Here is a 25,934-nt window from a genome sequence, read left to right as displayed (position 1 = left end):
GGACACGGTGGATACATGAGTTACCTTTATAGGGTCGGTCTAGATGAATCGGCAGATTGTCCTACGTGTGAAGGTACAGCCGAAAATGCAGAACACGTTTTCTTCACCTGCCCCAGATTTAAAATCTCAAAGAGAAAGCTTGAAACAGAGCTAAATACCCGTTTAACGGTGGAAACGCTGATAAGGTACATGGTGCAATCAAATACAGCATGGGACGCGGTAGTTGCAATGGTGAAACGGATCCACCAGCAAGTAAAACCAGCAGAAGTACAGCGGAGACATAGAAGGGAAACTACTCCAATTAACACTAAGCAGCTTAGACCTGAACAGCCCCGCGAAGCAATACCGAAACGGTGGTCCCGTGGGGAGAATGTGAGAAAATATGGGAGGTTTTAGTCGGTAAGAGTCCGGCATGCGTGTTCTAGATTCCAGATGCGTATCTATGATGGATTTCTCCCAGCCAAAAAAAGTTTTGTTTTGCAAACAAAACCTTAATAAAAATGATTTTGAAAACTGAAAACTGAATGGCTCAGTTGTTAGAACGCTAGGCTGTCGTACGAAAGGTCGCGCTTCAAATCTCACTGGTTGCAGTGGGATTTATACCTTGATGTCGGATACCAGTCGACTCACCTGTGCATGAGTATCTGAGTCAATTCAAAGTAATAATCTCAGGCAAGCGCAGTGCTGACCACGTTGCCTCCTATAGAATACTGTAAACCTGTAGTGATCTTACCGTCTTCAGTCAAGTGCTCTAAAACGCTTCAATGTGATTCAATTGGATTATTGGGCCAAGGATTATTATTACACCACACCTATTTCTTTCATCCCTGGTGGTTAATAGTATTAAAGTCAAAGAAGAAGATCCACTCTGATATTGTTAAGCGACCCTCAATCGGGTTGGGTACTGTCTTCGTGTCAATAAAAGCCATAGAAATGCATGAAGAATTTCAGTATAAAAAGTGATGTGGAGAATCGGCAGAGAAATCTGTTCACCTTTCTGGTAAGCCAAGTCCAAAGTGGAAGCACGTGTTTACAGAAAGTCGTGAGTGGATGATTTTGAAAATAGAGTGAGTCCAGGGGATTTCCGACAATCTTTTGAAATTATCGAGCTTATTTGAAAACCTAATTATATTTTTTTTTGTGACAACGTTACATGTAAGAAAAGCAACTTATATAAACTTATATAAAAGCATGCCTGGTCAGTTCTTCATCTCTGTATAAGTGCGTTGTCTAGATGGTTGAAATAGTAAAATCCAAGCTGATAACATTGTTCATTTAATATTATAGAAACGTTGATTGACGTGCTTTACGATGCTTCTTATTAATATCGAATATGGCGAATCAGATATGGCGTTTCCAATATTGATAACCCGTGATAATCTTCAAAGAATATTTCACCTAACATGATAGGCAGCACTACGCACATTTTCGGAAGCAGTGAGAACTCTAACTCATTCACTAACGGTTAGGTTAATATGAGAACAATTTACATTGATTAAGGATTCCAATATTTATTCAATAATTTATTTAACATGGAATATACAAAAGGACGCTGCATTGTGAAATAGTGTTTCTGTGACTGTGAAAAAAGTGAATCAAGTGTGAGACCCGTGAAAGCGTTCTAATATTAGAAAGGGGAATTATCTGTAAACAATTGGTTTGATATCAGCAATTAAAAGTTTTAGGTAAATCATTTTCCAATTATATTTTTCATAAAATGTACAGAGAGAGTTTTGTGGTATTTAGGTGCAAGAAGTTTTCTAGTATTTTTTTTTATCAAGTTGGTAGTCTGGTTTTTATTTTACAAAAAAAATATCCTTCAATGAATTTGATATTCATAGCTGAGCAACAACATAAGGGAATGAAAATGGAAAAACAATGACAAAGCTTACTAAAATATTCCTCATAAAATAATCATTATAAAGCAATAGTGAAGAAACTTGAAAGTTATAAAATGAAATGAAATAAAAAGACGAAAAGACCCCTAAATAAAATCGACAAGTTCACCTTGACAGTATTTGTCCAAGGAAAATCTAAACATCATGCTTATCATATCATGGTGGGTTTTTCATATACTTTTAATTAAACCCAATATAATACAATATTAGAAGATAATGCAATGTTGGTTCATAGGTTGTCATGCAATTTAATTTTAAAGATTTTGTGTAAAACAAAACCTGTCTGTTATACGCGCGGCTTGGAACGAAAATTGGTGGACTATGAAATCCCACGCATAGAGTGAGTGCCACGAATTTGTGTGGCTTGTGTGCGCAAGCAAAAGAAGGGTGTAGGTTTTTCTTCAAATATATCTGTGTAGGGTACCAAATGAAAGGTTTCAATTAGTAAATAAGCCAAACAGGAGAGTGATGCCTCAAAAAATAAAATCTCCAAGTGAGACAGGACTTCATTTCAGATACTACATACCCAACCCAAAATTGAAAAAAAATCAAACTATATCCCCATTACAAACAAACTTAATAATTGTCGATCACCAATTTTTATCAAATTCCCCGGAGAGGGCCCTTATCCTAGGAATATAACATTAAGCACCAGCTAAGGAAAGAAAGGATAGTATGGCCCATAATTCTGGAAAATAATAAATACGATATCAATGACATAATTAACTACAAAAGTTGACACACAGTACTAAAGACTCATGCCTGCCCCCCTATCGGTCTGTCTCTCTGTCGCACTTTTCTTGAAACAGCTAAACCTATTGTGACGAAATTCCATAAACATGTGAAGATTGTGGAGTTCCATGCATGCAGGGAATGGCATGGATTTAGAGAGCATTTAAGGGAAGTCCCCATACAGGAGAAAAAGCCGTGCAAGTTTTTTCACCAAATATAATCATTTGAGATTGTAATGGCTAATTGGATTAGAGAGGGCAAAAGTGATCACTCAGGCAGGTTATGTTTAACCACCTGGGCTGAGCTGAGCTCTCCCATTTATTGCATAATATTCCTAAATTTTCCATCATCCCATCATTTTACGTGCCATTTCATCAAATAGGTGGAACTACCCGCGATTAAAATTTGTACCATCATAAACGATCTAATTTGTTCTTTAAATCCTACATTTTTCACAGCGGCCTTTTAATTTCTATACCATAATTTAATTATATATCAATGATATTGCCCGGTATCTTCTTTCCCCCCCCCCCTTTCAGAAACTTCCATTGAACAATCTGTTCCTCTCTGGTTCCCGTAAGGCCGCAAAAGTCTCTTGCACGTCTAACTTCCTACTATTCCTTCATTCCTTAATTACATATACGTCGTCCCATGTAATGCTTTTGTGGCGCGGCAGGATATAAATTTCGAATGTCGCGAATACCAGCGGACAGATGACGTCACCGGCGCTCCACTCAGTTCAGACCTCGCTACAAGAGTGAAGAACAGAGTAGGTGACGAGAAACGTCAGATAAAAAAGATAATAATTGAAGTTAAGAAAAAAGAAGTTTTGACATGTAATTATCAAACAAACTAACCTAATTATTGAAGTTGTGAAATTATTCGACTGAGCCAATTATTCCTTTATATCGATAAAATTATTTAAGCTGCGTTTTCTATGTTTATTTTAAAATGTGTTACTAAACTATCAACATACTCATTCTGTAAAATATGTATGTTTAATTTAGTCTCTGCGGCAATGATGGTGTCTGGTGCTTCGCTGATGGCGTCTGGGGCTGCGGTGTCTATGACGATAGCGGTGGCAGCTGCAGCGTCCATAGCAACAGACGTGGCAGCGACGGCGACAGCGGGGCTGGCGTGACGACGACGACGAGTCTATTTTAAAACGGCAGCGATAAAATGCACATCACATACTCAGGATTTGCATCACGGAATCTTGCTGGCACCGCGAAAGGCTTCTTAAGATCTCCTCAATTTTCCCGATTATTCTTTGGTACGGTGGCTGAGCTGGTGCTTTGGCTCCTGCGGCGATGTTCGCTCCGGGGTCACCAATTTAGTCTTGGTACGACTTAATCAGGAAGAGCTCTTCAATTCTCCGATCTCCACCAATGCCAAAAACAGCAAAAAGGCTGGAAAGCACATTAAATGGTAAGGGTCACGAAGTGTTTAAAAAATGGCAATCCGGGCAGGACTCATTGTGAACAGTGCCCTGACATGGAGGAACTACCCTTCATGCAACTTGGAACAAAAAAGCTGTCCGAGTTGAATAAGATAATAGATCGCAGGAAGAGGAAAGAGTACCCGAGCAACGGCTGAAACCGTCCCAAGTGACACCTAACTATCTGCCACCAAATAAAAGAGTGCAATAGAAAAATGGCGACAGTAGTTCTGAAGAACAGAGCTAAAATTATGAAAAGAAGGAAGTCTGAGCCCATAGCGCGGTCGTCGGCAACCGAAGCGTAACCTTTGAGAACCGAAAATGGTGAATAGAGCAAGATCACTCCCGAAGGTGCGAATTCGCCCAATGGCAATTGTTATCTACAATGACGGCAATCTGTCGTACTCCGAGATACTAGAAAAGGTCAAAGTTGAGGCCGGCCTAAAAAATCTAGGGGGAAATGTCACCAGATCGGAACCACCCAGAATGGCGAACTTATGTTTGAGCTGAAAAAAATCCAGCTTAGGCAAAACTGATGGCTTTCGTAAAGAAGTTAAAAGCTCACTTGAGTTGAATGTCATAATACGAGCCCAAAAATATGAGATCTATACACAGCGCAAGGTACTTGATGAAGAAACATCTAGGAGAGAAATTTACACTGCGTTAAAAAAACAATTTCAGGTGGAGGAAATGAGTGAAGAATCCATTGTGAGTCTGAGGAAAGCCTATGGTAGTACTCAAATAGCCACAATGCGACTGCTAATGGAAGCAGAGCAGAAGCTATTAACAGCAGGAAGAGTTGTCTGCCGTTTGAATGATCAAAGTGCCCCATGTTTGAACACATGGATCAGTTCGAGTCAGTCTATCAGTGGGCAAAAATAAGCGGCATGTACGTATACAGCTGCTACTCCTTGCCCAGTCTCACATTTTCTGAATTTGATGACATTTTCGTTATATTTTTTCGAGACGCAAGAAGGCGAAACCCCAAAGTAATTGCCGGTGATATTAACGCGTGGTCCCTGAACTGGAGAAGCAGCGAGAATAACACAAGATCCCGAAGTCTATTGAAGGCTTTTGCCCAGTTAGATATTGTTCTGATCGACGAAGGTAATGGAAGTATTTTCCGAATGGAGCGTCTTCTTCAATCGTAGACCTGACCTTTGTTAACCCTGCATTAACGCGTTCCATTACCTGGTTCATTAGGGAGGAATATACCCACAGCGATCATCAGGCAGTTATCTTCGAACTAAGGAAACAGCCACACGGTAGGCAAATAACTTACCCAAAGTCGGGAGGACGATAAGCTGGCGCGCAAAAGTATTGGATGAGCAGGCATTCATGGCTGTACCAACCTACTAATGTTAACGCTCCATGGAGGAAGCTCTCCATGTCACAGAATGCATCTGTAAGGCATGTGACACGTCCATGCCGAGGGGTGCACACTCCGTGGTAAACCTATCTACAACAACAAAAGTCCGGGCCTGGACGAAATACCAAATAGAGCCCTTAAGCTCGCCGCGAAATCCAGATCAGAGATGCTCGCTGACTTGTTCCAAGCTTTGATTTTTATTATTATGAATATCTTCTTCTTCTCCCTTTGTCAAGTTCAGAAGCAGAGTGGACTTGCCTTGATCGGTTGCACTATTTTGCTTTGTCAAAATGGATGCGGCCACAACGCTTTGAAATCACCATTCAGTGTATCAAGACACCGTCCTTTCGGCCTGCGTTTTGGTCATTTTCTATCGACCTCAGTATTCAAACCAATAATGGCAAGTGTATGCAACATCAAAGGCGCCTCCATCACAATTTTTCCAAGATCCGTGGTCCCTATCGACCACTGATGTCTTCATTTCGGATGTGATCCCGGCGTGTTGCGCCACCGACCCAATGTAACATCTTCGTATCTATTGCCGTGTGGTGCCGTTCACTGTCTTTTGTAGTCAGCCAACAGTCAGAATTATGGACGACAGGGCGAACGGAACTGCGGTAAATTTTATATTTGATATTTCGTTGGTACGTCTACCACAAAGAACGTCATATTAATTGCCACTTCTTTTAAGTTGCGCTGGTATGTGAAGTAATTTCATAATAGGGATAGTTGAATCCCTCAACTTTTGGTATTGTTGACGCAATAATCCAACTCTTTCAGGGCCTTTAACTGTGTTAGAACACTTCATTTAAGACCGTAACAGTATGCTCCAGGATTACAGTACCCTGTAGGAGGCAATATGGTCAGCATTGTGCTCGTCCGTGATTATCACTCTGACTTGACTCAGTACGGACGGTAATCTGAACATTCCAGTAGAATGCTGCTTCTTGTTTCCATATTGGAACAGTTGTACTTAGTTGCCAGTCAGACGGTGTTCTCGTTTCCTCAATGACCCAAATGAAGAACTCACGCGGAACTCATGGAAGTGAAATTTCTTCTCACAGACCGTCATTCGGACATCATAATTCCAAAGCCAAATATCTCGATTGATGGACCGCTCATTTTATAAACCTTTGTGATCAGTAGTTGGCGGAAGGCATTGGGTTGACTTGTCTGTAGTAAGTAAGCGGTAAACAAATGAATCAGCTAATATAATAGTGCGCTTGACCAGCCAGTCGTCAAATCGCTCGGCCCTGACGCCATTCATGTGTCATGAACTCTTGATGATTTATCGACAGGGCTAGGACCCGTCCTGTCTTGGTACCTGTCACCACGAGACATGTTTGTTCTAAAGAAACTTTGTATTTAAAGTAACCCCCAGATATTTTACTTTTTCAGAGAGTGAAAGGGTTACTCCCCTCCTTCTCTGGAAGGCAAAGACTGTTCAGTTACATTTTTTCGTAAATGATACCCTGTGGTTTGGAAGGAATTGGACAGAGCCATGTTGCGTATTTCTACATTTTTTTTAACACATTCAATTTATTCATTTCATATTTACAAAGATCAGCTTAAGGCTATTACTTAATACTAGAACTTATTTCTAACGACATTAGTCTTATCTAGAAATTAACCTACAGCTTAATAATAAAGGTAATTTACAGTACAACTTAACCTAAGCTTACAAGCTAGTGGGGGGAAAGTCAGGAAAAACCCCCCATAAAATAGAGAATGTATGAGAAAAAACGGAACCGGTAAAGGGATGGGAGAAGGATGCGTAAGGGGAGGGTTAAAACTATTGGGAGATGGAGTAGACAGTGTCAGAGCGATGTTCATTGTAGGGCCGATGGTAATATATTAGCTTACCGTTGCGAAAAACGCGACCTAAGGAGTGAAGGTTTAGGATGTCGGAGGGGAGGACATGGGTTCTAAATGGGCGGTCTGTAGGACTGATGTGTGAATAGATGGACTCTCGGACTAGGCTATTATCATGATTCAGGGCTTGGTAAAGGAACTTTATTAGGGATTTGATGAGGAACACGTCTAAACGGGTCGAGTTGACCCGGTCGTAGACGGCTTGGTTGGAACGGGGATGGGAAGGGCCTAGGGATATTCGGAGGAACTTCCTTTCGTTAGCTCTTAGGCGCTCCATTTGGTGTGAGGTTAGATCGCACCATGCTACGAAGCCGTACGTCATTAATGGACGTATTAGCAGCTTGTAGCAGTAGAGCTTAACGTCAGGACGGACAGAGGACTTGTAGTTGAGGATGGGCCATAAGGATTTCAGACCATTTGTAGTGTTGGAGAGGATCGAATTAACGTGAGGAATGGGAGAGAGACGGGAGTTTAGAAGGATGCCGAGGTACTTTGTGGAAGTGACGGTGAGGATTGGATCTTGGCCAATTTTGATAAGGAGATCGGAGATATCGCAGCGCATTTTGAATGTAAGTTTTATCCTGCCTCGAAAGACGATGGCATGGCATTTGGACGGGTTGAGTAGGAGTTTCCAGGAGATCAGGTAGGAGTTGAGGGATTGGATGGAGTGGTTTATACGGGATTGGGCGGCACGGATATTTCTAGATGGGGTATAGAGAATTAGGTCATCGGCATATTGAAGAGCATTAACTGTGTAGGGAGTTGTGGTGGAATAGTGAAGAGGGATATCAGCAGTGTAAAGTGAGAAGAGGGTTGCCGAGAGGACCGAGCCTTGTGGGATGCCTGCGGGGGGAATGTAGGAATCGGATAAGGAGTCAAGAACTCTAACTTGGGAATGGCGGTTGGAAAGGAAGCTAAGGATAAGTCGACAAAGGTGAGGATGAAATTTAAAAATAAAGGACAGTTTGAAAATAAGGCCTTCGTGCCATACGGAATCGAAGGCCTTCTGAATGTCTAGGAGACAGGCGGTGGTGGGGATGTTATTGTTTAAGTTTTTGTAGAGGTCGGATTTGAGGACGAGGAGAGCGTGTGATGTGCCATGGCCTTTCTTGTTGGCAAATTGGAAGCTAGGGATGGTATCGTGGTCGGAGATGTGGGAAAGTAGAAGGTCGTGGATGGCGACTTCAAAGATCTTGGAAAGGGAGTTGAGTAAGGAAATTGGGCGATAGCTATTGGGATTGGATGAGGGTTCTTGTTTTTTCCGGATGGGGACGATGTGCGCTTGTTTCCAAGGAGTGGGGAAATGTGCTAAGATAAAGCAGTGGTTGAAGAGTTGTGAAAGGAGAGGACTTAGGGTTTTGGCGCACCTCTTAAGGATAATGGTAGGGATTTTGTCAGGACCTGTGGATTTTTTGTTTTTACGGGAAAGGATTATGGATTCGATGGATTCTTGGGAAAGGGATGGGATTGGGTCGCAAAAGTGAGGAGCGGGACCTGGGGGTGGAATTGGTAGGCTGGTGTAAACTGGGAAGTTGGACGTAAGGTCGGAGAGGTGTTGGGAAACCGATGATTCGGTAGAAGGGTCTGAAAGATGGAGGGTAGTGCGATGAGCTGTGAGGAAGGCTTTTGCCAATTGGTCGGCATGGTCTTTAGGAGAAGTGTTGGGTGGAAGGGTGGTGGGAGCTTTAGATTTGGCGAGATGGGGACAAGTGTGGCGGAGTTGGTTACATGTTTGGTTATTAATGGAGATACCTGAAAGTTTGACGGTGTGGTGTTCGGCGTAGAGGGATCTGATTTCGGATCGGATGGTATGTGTTAGGGAATCAATGCGGGTTTTAAGGAAGTTGAAGCGGGGATTGTATCTGTTGCGGTGGAGTTGGCGACGGAGGGTGGTTTTGAGTTTGATTAGGTCGAGGATGTGGGTGGGGAGGGTGATGAGATTGTTGTAGTTTAGGGGACGCATTGGGATGGTTTGGTTGCAGACCTCTTGGGTGATTTCTGTTATCTGGGATATTGTATTGTCTAAATACTCTGCAGAAGGGTAGGAGGGAAGAGAGATGGATGCAAGTTTGTCAGCTAACCTGTAGTTGACGAGATTCCAGTTGGCTTTGGAATAATCTGGAAGGGTTTTAGGTTGGATTCTAGGGAATTGATCATTAATGTAGAACTCAAGAACTACACCGTCATGATCACTGAGGCCAGGAACAGTTGGGAGGTCGGAGGGAACTGTTGGGAAGTGGGACTGAGTGAGGAGATTATTGCTCACGAAGAATAGGTCAAGGAAGGAATGGGAATTGGATGAGTGGTGGGTAGGTTGATTGGGTGGGAGGAGGGTTAACTGTAGTGGGAGGGAATTTTGGGAATACCAGTTGGCTAGCCTGTTGCCATTGGGGTTGGTGGTAGTATTGAACCAAATACTGTGCTTGGCATTCAGGTCACCGCCTAGTATGAGGAAGACTTGTTTATTTTGGGATTCTGGGAGGGCTCTGAGGAAATAAACAAGTTGGGTGAGATCAGCTGGGTCAAGGATTTGTTTTGGGCAGTATAGGCTGCCGAGAAAGGTGATGGAGGAACGGGAAGTAACAGAGATAACCGTAGTTTCAATGGAAGGAGTAACGGAAGGCGGGATAAAAATTTGGTTGGAGTCTATGTTATTGGACACTAGGATAGCTGTACCTCCGCCCGGGCGGTTTGCACGGTCGGTTCGGAAGGAAGTGATGTTGGGAAAGGAGAGTCTGTGGATCGAGTTAAGTCTTGTTTCGGTGAGGAGGAGGAAGTGCGGATTATGGGTGTTATGGAAGTTGAGGAGTTCATGTCTCTTTTGCCTGCTCACAATGGAGTTTGGGTTGAGCAATACCACTTTAGTGGACATTGCTGGGAGACACTTGGCACAGGAAGGAAAGTAGAGCGAGGCGTTTTTCCATAGGAGAGGAAAGGGAATGGTAAGTGGGAATGAAGGAGTTGAGTTGGGAGGCGAGTTGAGGAGTCGGCATATTGAATAGTGAGAGGATTTCACTATCCAAATTGAAGGAGTTGCTAGGATGAGTGGCGTTTCTGGCTATGGAAGCATAAGAGAGTGGCTGGCTTTGTAGTGGGATAGAATTGATAGATTGTCTAGGGTTGTGGAGGGAAGAAGTCCTGGGAGCAGGGATTGGAGAGGGCTTGTTTGGTTGAGGAGCTGTATTTTGGCGTGCACGGGCTTGTACGAACATCGGGCAGTTGCGATAACTCGCCGGATGTGTATTGGAGCCACAATTTATACACGTAGGATTTTGGTTGGCAGTCTTGGGGCATTGTCGGGGACCGTGGGGAGTGTTGCATTTAACGCAACGGTAAGGTAAATTGCAGTTAGATGCGGCGTGCCCAAGTCTCTGACAATTGCGACATTGGGCGATTTCGTGGAATTGTATGGGTTCGAAATTAATAAGACAATGGAACATCGCCCTGGCCTTGGATAGTGTGGATTGCTGGAAGCCTGGTTTGAAAGAAACCAGGAAAAGGTGGAGGGATTTGTTGTTTCGCCTCGATGAGCTCGTCTCATACGGTCGAACACTAACTGCGTCTGAAACACCGAGCCGGTGGAGTTCGCCGAGAACTTCATCAGATGTGTAGGTGAAATCTAGTCCCCGGAGAACTAGATTTACCGGCTTTTGATGTGCTGGTGTGAAAGTGAAGAAGGGATGATTCCCTTCTTTCAGTAGTGCTTTCGTGGTTTCGAACTCCGTTTGGTTCGAGACGAGCACATGTGTGGAGTGAATACTGGTTTTCTTGAGGGAGACATTAGGGGAAGCACTGATTATTTTAGTTGTAACAGATCTTGTACTAGTCGAATCGGCGCGGATAATTATGGGGGGAAATTTTTCCTGACTTACCTTAGAAGCAGGTGTACTATTCTTATCGCGGATTACTGTATTTGGATGAACTTGTGGTTGAGATGGATTGATTGTGTTAGTATTGGTAATCGGTTGTTGAGTTCTGGAGAGATCAATGTTGGGAGTAGTTGCTGGATGTAGAGTTATTCGTTGTATGGTTGAAGTGTTGAAGGTTGGTTCTTGCTGAATCGGTGTGTGTGTCATTAGTTGTTGGCTTGATTGCTGTTCGTTTATTGCATTGATGTGTGGTTGAGATGGTGAGTCGGAGAGGATTTGAGTTTCTGTTTCTTCTAATGATAATGGTAGTGGTGTTAGCTGATGCGAGCGGGTCATTGTCTCCGCTTCGTTGTGTGTGTGCATGAGTTGGTTGCCGTATTTGCCGGCACAAAAATTTCGGTAGTCGGCCATTTTGCTGGCCAGGTTGGTGAATGTTTCCTCGTTATCGAGGATCCCGGGCCCGTCAATTCCAAGAAGAGACATGAGCCGGAGGTTGTGGATCATTAGTCTCTTGTTGGTTTCTGAGATTTGGGACAGCCGGCGCTCGAGGTCGGCCATTTTCAATTCAGAATCGCTGTCCGACTCGGAACAGCATTCTATCGAAGCAGCTGCGGGGCTGCTCGGTGGTGAGGAGGGGTCGTCAGGTTCCCCAGCAGGGTGGATCTTTTTGCAAGGATCCACCTCCTGGGGGGATACGGACCTTACGTCCACATTGCGCTTCGACATAGTGTCGAAACGCAACACACAGTCTATCACTACAAAAGCTTCTAATTGCTATGGCACTACACTACTACTACAATACCAAAATGTAACAAAAAGCGAAACTACTACTACTTCAAATATTACTACTTTCAACTTTCAACTTACAAGAAAACACGACTGGTCCATGCGAACTCACGGGTCGAACTGATGCGTATTTCTACATACCTTGACCAATAGCTTATATTAGCAGAGTTTGCAGTTCATATGGCAATGAGCTGATCAGCATACTCCTCAGAAGTGACACGACACAGTTACTAGGTAGCAATCAACACCCACTTCAGCACATAGCAATTTTCGCATTAGCAAAGAATAGAATAGATCCACTTAATCAAATTACCATCGAGACCACCACGATTTGCTTTTCTAGAATTACGTTTTTATAATACAGGCTATTCGCCCGCAATAGTCAGACTAAACTCTAAGTGATTTAGCAGTGAGACTTCCTCTAGTACTCGCCAGTCGCTAGTCAACTCTAACAAGTTTGAAGTGCAGACTATTAGGTCAATTACTTCACTTCTCCCCAGCTCGACGAACGTGAGTGCACATTCCACATTCACAATCATGACACCAACTGAAGTAATGTTGACAAATTGCTTCTCTCCTCTGGGATTGCACAAAAATGTCTCAGTACGCACCTTCTAACAAATTTGATATCAAATTATAAACTCTCGGTCTTGAAAATCTCCCAATATCGAAAGTAGTCAGCCGGTATGATTCTGGATATTGCCGACGTGGAGGTTGGTGGCGCAACACCGCTCATGTTCTCATCCCCAAGAAAGTTCACCTTCTTAAGAAGTGCCTCCCGCTGCCGTCGGCTAGGAGCTTTCCCAAGTTCACAGCGTCCACTCTGTATGGATCCGTTTCCGCATGCCAGTATTTAGCCAGTTCCATTCACATCACCCGCTTTTCCCTTCCGTTTTATCGAATAATTAAGCAATGGTGCCACTAACAGTCTGGTCGTAGTCGGGTTTCTAGTTTCTCTCATTATAGGATTTGCTTTACTTCCCTTTCTAGCTAACCGCGCGTAAACATCAAGGGCATGCTTTCCACTGAAGTGGTGTTGATGCTATCGAAAGCCTTCTTAAAATAAATGAACAGCTTGTAAAGCGGGAGATCTGAACTCTAACTACTGTTCCAAAATGATCCGCAGGGTATTGATGTGATCATTGCAGTAAGATCTGGAGCGGGATTCCTTAATGTGTTCCAGGATTATTTTAGTTACAATCTTTACGACTGCAGGTAGCACGCAGCTACCTATCTATTACACTAAAAATGGATGCCATTCTTTGAAACCGTAGCGTTCATCCTCTTCTTCCACTCTATGCGAAGGGTCTCGGAGTCTGAAGATCTCCATACAGGTGGAAGTAGCACATCTGCAGAAACTGCAGTTCAGCCACAAATAAGTCTGCAGAGAGACACCAAGTCTGGTTTTAGACCATTTGAGTGGATTGATGGTCGATGTAAGTTCTATTTTGTTTGGAGAAGCAGTCCACACGAGGCGCAGCGTCATCAGATGCAACACGATTCAGAAGCGGGCTGAAATACTCTTCCACCTCTTCAGCTGCTCGTTATTGTAGATGAGGAGTTAATAACCCTCACAGGACCATCGTACGGCTTACGATTACATGCAACTTCGCACACACTTTCGTAGTAGTTTTCTGTCACTATGTCAAAAGCTTGGGTTTGAGGGATGCTCAAGTCATCAGCAATAATTTTAATACTGATCCTGTTCAGAAAATTTTTTACTCGGGGCTCATTTTCGTTGGTTTTTCTGGGCGAAGGGCGTCCGCAACAGTTGCCGTCTTCCACGCTGTGTATACTCGTTTGGAACAGCTTCTGACACTCGAAAACACTCGCTCTACCCATGGCAGCACCATTATAGTTCCTAGTACCAAACTTGACATGGGTTCACAATAAAAGTGACCTGGTCGCTTCAATGGTCGAGAACCGACTACCGATTTTTCCAGCGTTCCCAATATCCCCCTGCACTAATCATGTACACGTAAACTGACTCGACCGTTCAGCCATGAAAAAATCGGCCATACTACTTTCAAAACATACCAAGTAGTAATTCAATGCTTCTCGTGCCACAAGCGGGGACGACTTTGAATGTATTTCTACACAGGAAATAATTCTGAAAAGTTTATAACAAATCTCACTATTATTAACGTAGTTATAGGTGGGACTTTGGAGATTTCTCGTCTCCCTCTTGTAACACTTACGGTTATATGCTTTTGAACTCTGGAAAGCCAAATGGCACTATTTGATGGTCGCTTATGTTCACTTGCGTGTTGCGTCCACCACTTTTCGTAGGATTGGGGAGCTGCGGGAAAGATATCTTACTGATCAGATTGCAAATATACTAAGTAACCTGCCTGAAAGTGTCGACAAGGCATGGGGCCACCATTAAAAACGCTCTTTTCTTGGGTGCTACACAAGTCGTCGGCCACGTCCCGGAATGTGTCATAAGATCTGGACTGCGCAATCGTGCAAGCGAATCCTTGAACAAAAGGGGTTGGAAGTTTTACTGATCGCTGCGAGCGATGGCGGACGTGATGTTCAGCATGTTGTATCTGTGGGATGTATGCGGAATTTGTTATTGCGCTGGTAAGGGAAGCAGAAGATACCGCAGAATTTCAGAAGTGGTTTGACCGTCTCCCCGCAGAGCTATTTACTGCAGATCTACTACTTCCACTCTTACGGAAATCTTGGGAATCCGAGACCTTTGCCACAGAGTGGAAGAAGAGGATTCGATTGATTATTAAAATTTCAAAGAAGGGTACCCGTTTTGAGTATGAGAGGAGTAGCTGCCGTCGCAAAGATATTAACTAAAATAGTCCTGGAACGCATCAAAGAACATCTCGAAAGCTTGATCGACAGAGAGCAGAGTGGTTTCTGCTCCGAATCCTCCTTCATTACCAACACCAATACCCTACTGATGATTTTCGAACAGTACGCAGAGTTTAAATCTTCTCTGCATCTGCTCTTCATCTATTTCGAGAAAATTTTCGATAGCTCAAACAGTGAGTTCATCTAGAGTGCTCTACGCAGGAGCAACATTCCGGAAAAACTAATAGCCACTATCAGTGCGACATATGATGACGGCAAAGGTCACATGCTGCACCGAGGTAAAATCCCGCAGGAGTTTGAGGTCCAACGCGGATTTAACCAGGGTTGCATCCTGCCACTGATATTATTTATTCTTCCTTCTTATGGGAGGACGCGCAAGAATGCAATGGACTATAACATATTTCAGCAAACACCTCGACTCCAATGATAACATCTGTTGGTTTTCTCACGTCGTCATGGACCTTGGCCAAATGGATCTGGATTTGGAAAGAGAGGCAAGTAGTGTCGGACTGAAGATAAACACCAACAAACCCAAGGTTCTCAGTCTGACGGGTCATCGCTCTCACTTCACCTGAATTTTCAACTAAATAGAATCGGAATTGTCGTGCATTGAAAGCCTCCCAGACAAGAAAAGGAAAAGCTTTTTATATATGAACCATTTAGCTTCCAGTTTCCCTACTTTTTCATCATCACCAACGGCACAACAATCGGTATTCGGTCTAGGCCGGTCTTAGATTTTGGGCCGAGGTCCACCAATTCTAGATGCGAGCCGAAATTTCAAGCTGCATTTGCAATATATACTTTTGTTTGAGGATCGAGGGACTCCTAAGTCCACCCACCATCCGCGGACCTGACCAGTTGGAAAGCAACATACGGTTGTGGCCTATGTACCCCTCATTCTTGGACAAGTATCCAAGTTGCAAAAAGTATATGACTTACGGTTTTGACTAGGGCAGAGGCAACTCATCAGATGCTGCCTTACCCCTGCCCAGGGAGCAACGTGACCGTAGTGGTTACAAACTGGCTCCTTTATATCAATTCAGAAACACGACGTGTGTATCAATTATAACGAGGACAAACGCTAAACCCAAAAGTATCATGGAAGACACATGTCGGAAAGCCACGAGGGCTCTGATGACTTATAGGTTCATAGCAGGAAAAAAAGAACTAAACTCAACATACAAGGCAGGGAGTTACACAAACTCCAAAGACTGGCTTGCGACTGTATCAGTTGAGCAATGAGGACATACTCAAGGGCATCCCTGGAGGTCCTTGTGGAATTAACCCCTCTCCATTTGCACATACAGATGCAAGCAAAGGAGAGTAATATTCAAGAAGGCCGGGATTATCAGTGAGGCGGGTAGCTGCCTAAACCAAAGGAAAATTGATATTCTTTCTAGGCAGTATCCCGAATTATTGATACCAAGGGATATGACATGGCAACGAGGTTTTACTTTTATAAGAAGTTTGAATCACGTTAGAGTAAACTGGGCAGGCAAACTGGGAGAGCGTGGCTGCGACGTACGGCTTAAACCAGCAACTGGTTACTTGGTATACTGACGGATCCCTCACAGCAGAGGGAGCGGGTGCCAGTGCCATTGGTCCAAGGAAAATGTACTTTGAACCAATGGGCAGGTACATTTGCATATTCCAGACGGAAATATACGCCATAACTAAATATGCCTCCTTTAATCTACAAAGGAAATGCAGGTGGCAGAACATAGCTATTCTCACCGATAGCCAAGCAGCAATCAAGACACTTAGGTCCAACCAGGTGAACTCTAAACGAGTATGGGAATGCCTTGAGATACTAAACATACTCGGTTCGTCCAATAAGGTCTGGATACTCTGGGTTCCAGGCCGTGTTGAGTTGGAATGCAATGAGGCTGCCGACGAACTACCTAAGAAGGGAGCAGGGACGCCTTTACACGAGCCAGAACCCTTCTGCGGATTCGGAAACGGTTTCATTGCTATGACATTAAAAAATGAAGAGGAACGGTTGAGGGAACTATACTGGGCGGGCTTACTAGAAATGGAGCAGCGCTTATTGGGGGATATGAACCCATGCGCACAAAGGATTATTTAAACCTCACCAAAAAGAACTTCCGAATCATAGTGGGAATTCTCACTGGTCACTGTCGGTTAAACTATCACCTAGGGAAGCTAAGGGTATCTACGGACACTGCCTACAGGTTCTATGAGGAGTGGGATGGATACACGTTCGGGGGCAGTGTCCGGCACTTATGCAAAGTAAGTCGGGGCATCTGGGAGAACACTTAATTCTAAATGCAAAGTTGAAAGATCTGGAAGTAGGGAATATACTGAAATTCCTAACGGTTATAGGCTTCCTTGGTATACTATGATTAATAGGTACACTATAACAAGCAGAAGGGGCACAACAGTTCGACTTTCCCAAAATAATAATAAACGAGGACAAAAACCGTCTAGTAAAATTCAGGCCTAAGCCGGCCCAGGATAAACTAGACTTTTGTCAGTTGACAGCTCACCCAACGATATTCAGAAAGAGTATGTCTTCTTCCATTATTCAGGAATAGCACTGGAAAGTCTAATTGGTCAAATGCTTGCGTGCCAGGAGAACTGGAATGCAGATAACGACATAGTGGGGCGTATTCAATGCAGGATGAGAGAAGCAAAGGAGCCAGGAAAAGCGTAGTTACGAATGCAATCTATAGGCGAAAGGAGTGGCTAGGGTCATGCACCCCAAAAATAAGGTTTTGTTTATCACAACCCCGTAAAAGCCTCGCTGCTTATTTGTCCTTCGCATTTAATAATAATAATAATAATCGTTGACGCAACAATCCATATTGGATCAGGTCCTTGAAGTGTGTTAGAGCACTTCATTCAAGACCGTAACGGTACACTAGGAGGCAATGTGGTCAGCATTGCGCTCGCCCGAGATTATTATACCCTGATTTGACTCAGGTACTCATTCACAGCTGAGTCGACTGGTATCCGACGTCAAATCACGATACAAATTCCACTGCCACCAGTGAGATTTGAACCGCGACCTTCCGTACGACAGCCTTGCGCTCTAACCACTCAGCTATCCGGACACTTGCTCTTCAGGAAAGGAGACCCTTTGGTTATCATCAAGACTTATCAACTACACTAATTGCTAATGGGAAAAATTTGTTCTACCCCAATTCAGCCCACACATTATAATAGGCAATAACTGATATTGGCAAGGACATGCAACAGCAAAATATGAAATAGATTCAGGCCCTACTGTCAATCTCTTAACTTGAACATGTACGTTAATACCAATCGAGGAAAGTAACCAATTGAATTAATTCAAATGTCCTAAATGAAAGCGTGAAGCCATGAATCACGACATGTGACCAAGCAAAATTCAATTTTATTTGGTTTTTTCCCATATCACTGTATTGTTTGATTACGACTGCGACGTATTTTAGTGAGAAACTGACGAGAGACCACCAATAAATTGAATTCTATTTTAGGTAAATTGTCTCAAGGCAGAGATAATAGACGTATTGTTATTTCAATAATACTTCATGTTAATTGGAATTCATATTGCATAATAATTGCTGATAATATTTAAGAGAAACTCCGCCGGTGAGACGCAAAGTAATTCATATTCATCAAACCCCCGCACACTTTTCGTTATTTTCATATGCTTGTTTGGATAACACAACATATAACACAAAAGTGTAGAGTATCCCTGCCTCTATTTCTGATGGTTGTTCTCGAATTTTTAACAGTTTTTTTTAGTGTTGCTAGTCCTCATAGGAATTCAAAATGTAGCTCAAAATACAGACATGTCAACAAGGTGCTTTTTAAGACAGAGATTATTCAGTCTGTTAAAGTTATATTTTATATCCTACGTTTTTTATGAATATTTGCTAAAAGCAGAAACCGAATTCCATCCAAGGGTCCAACCTTTTTTGTTTGGGATATGAGGAATCCTAAGTCCACATCTACTAGATGTTGGACCGGACTAAATGGGGAGCAACATACTCTCACTTTTTTTGAATGCGCGCCCTATGCCCAAAACGATGGATCTGTGAACCAAACAAGTGAGAGTAAGTTGCTCTGCATCTGGTCCGGTCCAACATCAAGTAGATGTGGACTTCCTTCCTTCCTTTCTTCACAAAGTTATGCCTTATATTATCCCTTATGCAAGTGCCAAATTTTGTACTTCTAACAGGGGGTTTCCGGCTAAATTTCTAAAATACGCTATATAGTATATATAGCATATTTTAACTTTATGTCTGCAGGTATCGAAACGGGATGTATTTTCAGGCCTAGTTTTCGTTTAGATACACCACTCACATCAGATTTTTCAGTTGGATAAGTTCTGAGAATGAGATCTGTTACACTTTTTAAAGGTCATATTTTGAGCCCTCACTCCCCTACGTTCCATCCGATAGCAAATATGGGACCAGTTTCAAAAAGTACTAATTAAGCCCTTTCTTTTGATACCCCATATGGCCGCATTCTGTGAAAAAAAAATTGTGCACCCTCCACTCACGCGTGTGGAGAGCCCCCCTTAAACTTAACACCAAATGACGCCCCTTGCCTTATATAAAGGCAACAACAGACTAAATGCTCTAACCAATTTTCGTGACAATATGCCTAGAATAAATCGAATGTGACAGACAGATAGAGATACAGACATGGACTCGATTCTAGTAACGTTTTGTTTCACACAATTTTTTTATCAGCGAATAGATAGGGTAGATTCGCAAGTATCAGTGGCCACTCTGAGGAACCCAATTAGCGCATGTAGTGCGCCGTTTTAATGCCACGAACTCCTAAGATCACGGCTGCGGTGAAAAGGGTAAGAGGACCGAAATCCAGCCCGCTCAGATCTTCAGAGCCAACCCGTAGCATTTGCGAGAGATAAAAGCTCCCTCACCCTTCAACAAGACATTTCTTTGAATTGAATTGATTACCTTGTGTCCACAGTTAAGCTGTAATAAGAGTTGGGCAGCCGCAAAGCAAGTGTCTGAGGGTTTCTCCCTCTTCTTCGTAACTTTAACAATGGAAATTGTAAGTCCAGGTCGTCTGATGGCAAGTTCCCCTATAGCCCAGTGCCCTGTGCGGAATGCTAATCCTGTAAGCAATTGCGCACATTTGGCTCAAAGGCTATCGCGATCGGTCTGTGTCACAGGGAACCAATCCCCCTCGACTTGGTGCCGGTCGCAAGACTTCACTATCCAAAATCAGCGACTATAAAGTCGTGCGAGTAGATTTCAACCTTCACAGAGACCAGCAAGACGGCAAATGCGGCCGACTGTCAAAAACAAAGCACCGCTATTATCGCTATTAAGCTATCGGTCAGCTCCAATGCCCAGGAACCCATAGGTGGGTGATTTTAAACATGCTACCCAATCGGTTCAGTGCGTCCCTGCACTGCTCTACCAGTCTCCAGGATGCCGTCACTAACTGTAAACCCTTAATGATCGCTTGTTTAACGAATTATTATGTTATCCATCAGGCTCAGATCAGTCGCAGTCATCGATAGGCTTTCGGAATCGTCACGACCTCCGCTTGGGATATACTAACGAAAACGTTACAACTCGGCAACACTTCGGGCATCCGAGAACACCCCCACACCGACTCTACAGACAATCCTTGATCCGCCCGTGGGAGAAGGTGAAGAAGTACATTGAGAGCATTTGCCAGAATTGCAGAGTCCCGGCAAAACCTACCAATGAAGCTCTATGAATCCTATTAAACTTTGTTTTGTCGTACTTTTTACTGATCGCCTACCGCCGTACATAAGAACCGTACATTAAAGTGGAACGAACTACCCTCGGCCGAAGACACCATGTTCCTCTTGCAGGCGACGAAGGCTTCAATTTAAGTTAAAATCTAGAATCGTACCCTGATAGTTTACATTGAAGGCAAATGTCAAGCTTTGTTCATTTTACGGTATGGAGTGAAGTTGTCCTCGTGGTAAATCACAGCAACTCCAAACGCATCCTTCTCCGATTTCTATATTTGCCTTTGGAGTAGGCGCGTTGAGATTAGGAAAAGGGCGTCTGCTCGCTGATCGTCTCTTGAGTTAGTCTTTCCAGCAGCAGATGTTGTCTTCATTCCACCATGGTGTCTTTTTGCTGTATTTGACTCTAGTTCTTCCGTTTTACTAATACTACTATTTCGAACAAGATTCCCTGGGGTCTCTACAACAAGACCTAGACTGAAAAGTATCCAAGTGTGATCTGAAAAAATTCTCTGGTCACCCAATTTCGGTTAGTATGGTTATGATTAGTGTTAATAAGAAAGTTTAAGAGGGATAAACTTCTTTCGCTAATTTCCGAGCTGCCCCACAGCGTATGGCTTGCATTGGCGTTGTAGGATATCAACAGGTCGACAATATCTTCCTATCGAAGAAAGATCAGAAGATTGACTGAGCCGCACTTCGAGTGCTGCATCTTTGCGCTACCTTTAGCATTATATGCTTAAGTAAGGGTAATCATCAGTTCTCGTCATACTGTCGACCTTCATCCCCTCCAACCACTCCGAACCGTCTTTTCCAAGATCTGCAGGCTTACTCCATTTATGTGGAGTAAAAAGGTTGTATATTCACCTGGAAATTCTCCTCCTTCATCACCATCCAGTCACCCATGGCATCTTGAGCTTTTGGAGTAACGAAGATTGAACGAACTTCACCTTACCCATGCCACCAGATGCGAGCGAGCGGTTTCCTTGATCTTGACATATGGCGAGGCGTTGCATCGCTGAGCGTGGCGAGCCGAGAAAGACTCAAGGGAATTGCTATGATGTGGAACTCACGGACCACCAGTAGGGCATCAAAAAGGAAATGCCTTCTCCTGTTCCCAACAACACTGCTGCCATACCTTCAACGCCAGTCTGCCGCCAGGAGACCCTTAAATGACGACTGCGTTTGAATGTAGTAGGTTTCACCTTCTGCTTGTGTTCAAGTTGTTGGGTATTGTATTGCTCTACAATCGCCCGGTGTCTGTCTTGCTGTTGTTGTTGATTTTTGTTTGTCCTCTGGAGCCCCGGCGAGCTAACAGGATTTCCCTGTTACCAACAGGACTAATGACAGGCACTTAGCCTATTTTTTCAGAAACACACTTTCGTTATTGGCCAAACGACCAAACGTTTATTTGTTGAAGCTCTTGCAAACACAATTGTGTCGGAACCTGCCCGAACAGGCTGGACACGTGCCGCAAGGTTTTCCAATGGACGACACAAACAAACACAACAAACACACACAAATAGATACTACTAACTTCAACAAGCAATTATCTAAACTATATTGAAACAGAGTCGGTAGGGCCCCTGAAGACAGCGAATCAAAGGCCGGCCTTTGTTCTTTGGGAAACTCCCGGCGTGGACGATTTTGGAGTAGGAGTATTGCGACTACTCGCTGCGTCCAGTTCGACGACAGTGGTTTCCAAGCCAGAAATTACTAGTCCGTTGGGAGCGAAGCGATACTACAGCTGGTGCCGACTACACTGTCCTCGACCTCTCAATGCACCCGGTGACATATACTGTTCCTTGGCCTGAGGTCCTAATAGCACCTTTTTCAGTGCAGAATGGACGGTCCTCGGGCTGTTGTGTCGGCTTTCTCCCCGCCGGATCTGCTCGCCCCTAAAACGTGACCATAAAGCAAACAGATCCTCGGCAATTCCATTGTTGTCTGTCGTTTGGTCCGGCCTGGTTATATTTAAAAAACCAAAAATATTATATATAATGCGGAAAAACTCTTTATTTTTCATATTCCGATTTTTCTAGGACCAGATGTCCCTTCCGCAGTGAGTTTTAATCTAACCTGCTTACAAGCTGGACTATAGTCCAGTTGCACTATACCAGCTTGTCCTTTAAATATCTAAATCTTAGTTACTTAAATATTTAATTACTTAATGCTACCTGTTAATCCAAATGGCTTACCTGTTACCTAGATCGCCGTTGATCCACTTGTCCTTAGGTATCGTATAAATTTCAGCCTTTCCAGATCATCGAATTTTTGGAAATCATTAACCTCCTTGATTACTCTTAAATTATCCTTAGTTATTGTCTGCTTTTCCTCGGTGATGTGTTTGACTGCTAATGATTTGAGGGCATGTTCCTATTGCCTTCTATCACCAGATTTACTTCCCTTAAACGTTCGTTGAACTTCGTCTTTACTAGCCTTTTGAAAAGCCATATTTAAGATTTCTCGCAATCCGTAGAAGTTATCTGGTGGTCTCCACGTTTCTCACTGTCATTCTTGAGGTCGTTGATTCTCCCTATTCTTCTTTAGAATATTTTTAACCTGGTGGCTGGTGATGGTCCTGCTTGTGGGAAGAATGTTGTCATATTATTTCTCTTCATTTTTATCAATTTTATTTGCAAATGAATCTTTCAATCTTACTCCTGCTTAATGGTGTCTCCCGTTGTTCAAACGTTTGCCTGTTAACGGACGCATTACGCTACATGAAGCCATTTTTTGTGAAAAGGAGTAGTGTGATGTTGCTGGAATGGTTCTCTACATGGAAGTTTCATCATCATCATCAACGGCGCAACAACCGGTATCCGGTCTAGGCCTGCCTTAATAAGGAACTCCAGACATCCCGGTTTTGCGCCGAGGTCCACCAGTTCGATATCCCTAAAAGCTGTCTGGCGTCCTGACCCACGCCATCGCTCCATCTTAGGCAGGGTCTGCCTCGTCTTCTCTTTCTACCATAGATATTGCCCTTATAGATTTTCCGGGTGGGATCATCCTCATCCATACGGATCAAGTGACCCGCCCACCGTAACCTATTGAGCCGGATTTTATCCACAACCGGACGGTCATGGTATCGCTCATAGATTTCGTCATTGTGTAGGCCACGGAATCGTCCATCCTCATGTAGGGGGCCAAAAATTCTTCGGAGGATTCTTCTCTCGAACGCGGCCAAGAGTTCGCAATTTTTCTTGCTAAGAACCCAAGTTTCCGAGGAATACATGAGGACTGGCAAGATCATAGTCTTGTACAGTAAGAGCTTTGACCCTATGGTGAGACGTTTCGAGCGGAACAGTCTTTGTAAGCTGAAATAGGCTCTGTTGGCTGACAACAACCGTGCGCGGATTTCATCATCGTAGTTGTTATCGGTTGTGATTTTCGACCCTAGATAGGAGGAATTGTCAACGGTCTCAAAGTTGTATTCTCCTGTCCTTATTCTTCTTCGTGTTTGTGTTTGACCAGTGCGGTTTGATGTTGTTGGTTGTTTCGTCTTCGGTGCTGACGTTGCCACCATATATTTTGTCTTGCCTTCATTGATGTGCAGCCCAAGATCTCGCGCCGCCTGCTCGATCTGGATGAAGGCAGTTTGTACATCTCGGGGGGTTCTTCCCATGATGTCGATATCGTCAGCATAGGCCAGTAGTTGGGTGGATTTGACTACCTCGGCATCACGGATCACTTTCTCGAGGGCCAGGTTAAAGAGGACGCATGATAGCGCATCCCCTTGTCGTAAACCGTTGTTGATGTCGAATGGTCTTGAGAGTGATCCTGCTGCTTTTATCTGGCCTCGCACATTGGTCAGGGTCAGCCTAGTCAGTCTTATTAATTTCGTTGGGATACCGAATTCTCTCATGGCCGTGTACAGTTTTACCCTGGCTATGCTATCATAGGCGGCTTTAAAGTCGATGAACAGATGGTATAACTGTTGAGAAAATCTGATCTGTTGTTGATTTGCCTGGAGTGAAGCCTCTTTGGTATGGGCCAATGATGGTCTGGGCGTATGGGGCTATCCGGCCTAGCAAGATAGTGGAGAATATCTTATAGATGGTACTCAGCAACGTGATACCTCTACAATTGCTGCACTGCGTGATGTCTCCCTTCTTATGTATGAGACAGATAATGCCTCGTTGCCAATCGTCAGGCATTGATTCGCTGTCCCATACCTTGAGCACAAGTTGATGAACCACTTGGTGTAACTGGTCGCCTCCATATTTAACCAATTCGGCTATAATTCCATCGGCTCCTGGCGACTTATGATTTTTTAGCCGATGAATTGCACGGATTATTTCTCCTAAACTTGGTGGTGGCAGTATTTGTCCGTCGTCTTCAGTTGGCGGGACCTCCAACTCGCCGATGTTCTGGTTGTTCAGTAGCTCATCAAAGTACTCGACCCATCGCTCTAATATTCCCATTCTGCCGGAAATCAGATTTCCCTCTTTGTGTCGGCAGGATGAGCATCGAGGTGTATAAGGCTTCATCCTGCTGACTTGTTGGTAAAACTTGCGCGCCTGGTGCGGTTGCTCCCTGTACTTTTCTAGTTCACAGACTTGTTGGTTCTCCCAGGCTTCCTTTTTCCGTCTGTGAAGTCGCTTCTCAGCTCGACGGAGTTCGTGATAAGTCTCTGGGCGTGCCCGCGTTCTTTGAGAATGCAACATTACTCGGTATGCCCCATTCTTCCGCTCCGTAGCTAGCTTACATTCATCGTCAAACCAGCCGTTCCGACTCCTTTTGCGGCTGGGGCCAAGTATGTTTGTGGCCGTATCAATGATAACGTTCTTCAGGTGATTGTGAAGATCATTTATTGATGCTTCATCTCCAGGTCCTCTGTTGACTGCGGTTATTGCGGCATCCATTTCCCTCTTATAGGTGTCGCGGAGGGTTGTGTTGTGGATGGCTTCAGTGTTCACTCTCACCTGATTGTCAGAGGGGATTCTAGGTGGTATTGTTATTGGAACTCGGAGCACCATGCCAACGAGATAGTGGTCCGAGTCTATATTAGCCCCCCTATATGTTCTGACATTCATCAAGGCTGAGAGGTGGCGGCGTTCGATCAACACGTGGTCAATTTGGTTGAAAGTGGTCCCGTCTGGAGAGGCCCACGTATGTTTGTGGACCGCTTTCCGCGCAAACCAGGTACTTCCAACAACCATTTCGTGTGACCCTGCTAATTGAATTGTCCGCAGTCCGTTATCATTTGTTTTTTCGTGTAAGCTATGGGAGCCAACGTATCGCCTGAATACGGGCTCCTTCCCTACTTGGCTGTTAAAATCCCCAAGTATGATTTTGATATCATATCTGGGACAGGGTTCGAGGGTTCGTTCTACTGCCTCGTAGAAGGTATCCTTCTCCGACTCGGGAGTCTCGTCTGTAGGGGTGTGAACGTTCATGAGGCTTATATTTCTAAACTTGCCTCGCAAGCGCAGAG

General features: G+C 43.9%; 1 protein-coding gene across 1 annotated transcript in view; it reads left to right on the top strand.

Annotated features, from left to right (window-relative positions):
• The first annotated feature begins 1,972 nt into the window (after positions 1-1,972).
• Positions 1,973-25,934, top strand: part of LOC119661604 (endoplasmic reticulum metallopeptidase 1-like) — a 41,834-nt gene continuing 17,872 nt past the window's right edge. The window contains exon 1 of the mRNA XM_038071006.1: positions 1,973-2,059. Within this exon, the coding sequence (XP_037926934.1) occupies positions 2,057-2,059 (3 nt within the window). The 5' untranslated portion in view covers positions 1,973-2,056. The remainder of the gene's footprint in view (positions 2,060-25,934) is intronic.

The sequence above is a fragment of the Hermetia illucens genome, chromosome 1 (assembly GCF_905115235.1).
Source record: "Hermetia illucens chromosome 1, iHerIll2.2.curated.20191125, whole genome shotgun sequence".
Taxonomy (NCBI): domain Eukaryota; kingdom Metazoa; phylum Arthropoda; class Insecta; order Diptera; family Stratiomyidae; genus Hermetia; species Hermetia illucens.
Note: the sequence above shows the minus strand (reverse complement) of the source record. Positions and strands in the feature narration are given on the sequence as shown.